General features: G+C 66.4%; 1 protein-coding gene across 1 annotated transcript in view; it reads right to left on the reverse strand.

Moving 5' to 3' along the window:
* SLC12A7 (solute carrier family 12 member 7) overlaps positions 1-4,256 on the reverse strand; it is a 92,825-nt gene that overhangs the window by 7,015 nt on the left and 81,554 nt on the right. Inside the window, exons 21-22 of the mRNA XM_027770298.1 lie at positions 3,796-3,927; positions 2,246-2,353 (exon numbers count right to left, since the gene is read on the reverse strand). Coding sequence (XP_027626099.1) covers positions 2,246-2,353; positions 3,796-3,927 — 240 coding nt within the window. The remainder of the gene's footprint in view (positions 1-2,245; positions 2,354-3,795; positions 3,928-4,256) is intronic.

The following is a 4,256-nucleotide window of genomic DNA, read 5'->3' on the forward strand; positions in this document are numbered from 1 at the left end:
GGAGGGGGTAGTGATGGGGGCAGTCGTGGGGCAGTCACAGAGCAGTGATGGGGACAGTGACAGGGCAGTCGTGGGGCAGTCAGTCACGAGGGCAGTGACGGGGGGAGTGACAGGGCAGTGACAGGGCAGTGACGAGGGCAGTGGTGGGGCAGTTAGCGGGCAGTGATGGAGGCAGTCGGTCACAGAGGGCAGTGAGCAGCAGGGGCAGTGAGGGAAGGTCACATCACAGAGGGCAGTGCCGGGATGGCCATAGCAGGGCCCTCAAGGCCAGGCTGCTGCTGCGTGTGGCTCCAGGCTGCTCCCCACGGCGCAGGCTTCATGTACTCGCCCGCCGGGCACGTGCAGACAGCAGAGCGGCCCCGGCCACAGCAGGTAGGGTCTGTGCGGAGAGCTGCGTCGTCCCCACCCCGAATTCTGTAAGACGCCCCACCTCACACCTATCTAAACCCTGGGAAGAGACGAGCTGGTGCCCCTGACAAGGATGAGGGTGACGCGGCCCAGGGTGCTGAGGTTCGAACACGCACCCAAAACTCGCGTCCCCACTGCGACGGGTCAGCACACGCTCCAAGGACGGCGTCTGCGTGGGGCCTTTGGGAGGGGCTGTGACGACCACGTGCTGGTGGCTTGGGGGAACCGAGGTGGGCAGAGCCCCGGACGGACCGCACTGCCCTACTAGGCCCATGCTCCACACCAGCAGGCCGGCCGCGACCCGGGCCTCTACACCGCGAGCCCGTGCGTCAGCATGTCTCCAGACAGCCAGCCTCAGGTCCGGGGCGCACACTCGGGGTGGGGACGCCCTGGGGTCTGACCGCTGTGGGCTGCACCCTCGGGCCGGGGAACCGAGCCGCTCCTGCCTGCCCGAGGCGGGGGGCGCTGCGAGCCTTGGCATGACCCACACAGCGTGCCCCGCAGCCTTGGCCCCAGTCCCGGCGGTGGGGCTCACCTGCGTGGTACAGCAGGTTTTCAGGCCCCATCGCCATGAGTTAAGTGAGGTGACGATGGGGACGCGCACACAGGCAGGAAGCAAGTATGGTCCCCACCAGCCCCAGACCCTGGCCACCCCAACAGTTCCAAGGAGAACAGGGACGAGGACACGGGCTTGGGAAGGGGTGTTGGGCACGGTCACCTACAGGCTTGTCTGGGCCCACGGGGGCAGGTCCCCGCAGGGGCAGGCTGGCCTAGCTCAGCACACGCCTGCCTCACGAGTGCCCCCCTGGGCGTGCCCAGCACATGCCCTGTGCATAACTGCCCTGCACATGGCCTATCCATGCCCCACACACACCCACCCATACACGCCCGCCCTCGCTGCTGTGGACGACAGCCCAGATCAGTCCTATAGTCACTCGGGTCTGCGTGCTGCAGTGCCGGAGGCGCGGGGCAGGGCTCCAAGGCCCCACGGCCCACGCGCCCACCTCTGCCTCCCCAGGTCCGTCCTTCTTCCGCGTCTCCCTCAGACCCCCCACAGCACTCAGGACCTCCAGGGTCAGCCCAGACTAGTCTGAAACCTGGCTAAGAGGCCACTCCCAGGGCAGCCTGCTGGCCCTGGGGGCCTGGCCCTGAGAGAACAAAGACACGGTGTCCCCAGACACTCCTGGGGCCCGAGGTGGGGTCTCCCATGTCTGTGCCACCTGGGCCCTAGGCTGCCGGCAGTTTCACAACCCTCCCTTCATCCAGGTGAGAGGTTGCTCACCTGACCACCCAGGTGCCCCACGCTCAGGCCTCTTGAGTCCCCCGCCTCTGGGGTGCTGTCACCACCCTCACAGAAAAGCGTCACCAGCATCCAACCGACCGCCGTGCAGCTGTGAGCACGCGCTAGCCGGGGTGACCCAGGAGGCCTAGGAGGGTGGCTCCAGGTGGACTCACATCACCAGGCTGACTACACCTCCCTGGGTACACAGTGATTAAGAACGGGCCCCAGCCATAGGGCAGCCACCGCATACACAGCTGCCCCAGGCCTGAAGCCATGCGTGTACGTGTCGTGTGCACGGGCAGGGGGGTGTCGGCAGGTGGCTGCAACACCCCTACAGAGCTGCAACCCTTGCAGGTAAGGGGGCCTTACTGCCCCGCAACGTGCTACCCGGGGTAGGGGCCCCGCCTGCTCCATGATGCGGCACCCCTGGAGGTTGAGGGACCCTCCCTGCCCCATGACACCACAGCCCGGGGGTGGGGGAGGCCAAGCGCCTCCCGACAGCAGGCTTTGCGGGCCCTGACTGCCCTGTGACCAGCAGCCCTGGCCTGCACCCACCTCTCTCTCCCGCTCAGTTTTGGACAGCTGCATCTGTTTCAGCATCTGGGACCTCTGCTCCATCACCAGCGTCTTCTCATAGGTGAAGGCGGAGATGTCGTTCTCGACCTGCGTGCCCCAACACAGGCATGAGGGCTGTGTGCAGGACCCACCGGGCTGAGCCCACCTCTGGATCTCCTGCCCGAGGGGCAGGAAGGCATGAGCATGTGGTCACGCCGCCTTCCCCGGGGCCCTCGGACATGCACACACAGGCAGCTGTGAGGACAACATGCAACCAAAGCAACCACGTGCCCGGGACACGAATGGGTGCCCTCGCTGCTGCCACCGAGCCGTGGCCTTGAGGGACACGCTTGCAAGTAACAGGCATCGGCTACGCCCAGGTGAGCTCACCGCCTGCTCACCACACACGCAGAAACAGAAGGTCAGCAGCATCGGCCCGGGGTCCAGGTCCGGCCCTGCAGCTGCTGACCTCATGTGGCAGCTGGCGGTGAGTGGCCCGCCCTCACTTCACAGCAGACGTTCAACAGCACCCCTGCTGGGCACGTAGGCCGCACGTCAGAGAGGAGCCGCCCCAGACTGGCGAGGCTATGGTTTCTGGGCACGGCCCCAGGTCAGGAAGGGCAGCTCTGAGGCCCGTGCCAAACAGGCCAGGAGCACGGCCGTGGGACCACAAGGCAGCCCTGGGCTTCAGGAGCCTCTCGAATGCAGGGCCTCAGGCCCGTCCCCTCCTCGCAGGGCCTCAGTGCTGGGCAAGTCCTCAGAGGCCCTCAGCAGGAGCCGAGTCAGCAGCTCCACGGCCTTCTGACCACACGGCTGTCCGAGGACGCCCTGGAAGGGTGGGACCTTGCCGCTCCGTGCTCATGTCACCACGCCAAGCACTGGGTCGGACACGCACCGGGAAGACCCAACCCTGTGAAGGGCTATGCCTCGACCGGAGGAGGAGTAACCACGCGGCTCCAGGAGGGCCCAGGTCCATGGCACAACGCGACAGGTTACAGCCAGGAAGGCGCCATCCTCCGCTGGTGCTCTGGCAGCCAAAGCGCAGGTTGCCTGCTCAGGGCACAGAGGCTAGAGCTGGGCCGGGGCAGCCCCTTCCAGGGCGTACCCGGCAGCTTCTGCCCCACCGTAAGCCTTCCCCTTGTGGCAGTGCCGGCGCCCATCAGGCGTGGCTAAAGTGACAGGAGGAGCGCTCTGCCCGCACAGGGCATGATCCGCGGCGTCCCAGCTCTGATGCCAGATGGCCTGCAGCTCTGACCCTGGGCTGCCCACCCACAGGCGGGCAGGCTCCTTCCAGCTGGAGACCCAGCCATGGGAGCCGCATCGGACAGGACGCGAGGCCGGGTGGGTGGGCAGGGGACCTGGATGCCCTGGACAGTGGAGACCCAGCCCATGTGAAGGCCACGTGCTCCAACCAGAGGCACCAGGGAGGCACCAAGTGGGTCCCTTGGCTGTGGCGACCCCATTAGGTCACAGAGATACGAGACGTGAGCGGGACACCAGGTGGCGCTCCTCGCCCCGCTCACGGCCACAGCCACGGCGCAGGGACCCACCATCTCCACCACCTCCACCTCGGCGCTGATCCGGAGGTGGTACAGGAAGGTCTGCAGGTCCTTCTTCATCTGGATGCTGTTGTCGTCCACCTGGGCCACCGTGAAGATGCGCATCCGGCACTTCCGCCACACCTGGGGGCACTCGTGTCACCACCAGGCCTTGGAGGGCCCACCTTGCACTGGTGTAGACCCCCAGCCACCTCGTGCTGGTGTAGACACCCCGCTGACCACCTTGTACTGATGTAGACCTCCCCCCCAGCCACCTTGTGCTGGTGTAGACCCCACCCTGGGCACCTTGTGTTGGTGTAGATACCCCACTGGCCACCTTGTACTGATGTAGACCCCCCCTGCCACCCTCGTGTTGGTGTAGACCCCCGCTGGCCACCTTGTACTGGCGTAGACCCCACCACCACTTTGTGCTGGTGTAGACCCCCTCCCCGGCCACCTGTACTGGTGTAGAA

This window comes from Tupaia chinensis, unplaced genomic scaffold (genome assembly GCF_000334495.1).
Source record: "Tupaia chinensis unplaced genomic scaffold, TupChi_1.0 Scaffold000020_1, whole genome shotgun sequence".
Classification (NCBI taxonomy): domain Eukaryota; kingdom Metazoa; phylum Chordata; class Mammalia; order Scandentia; family Tupaiidae; genus Tupaia; species Tupaia belangeri.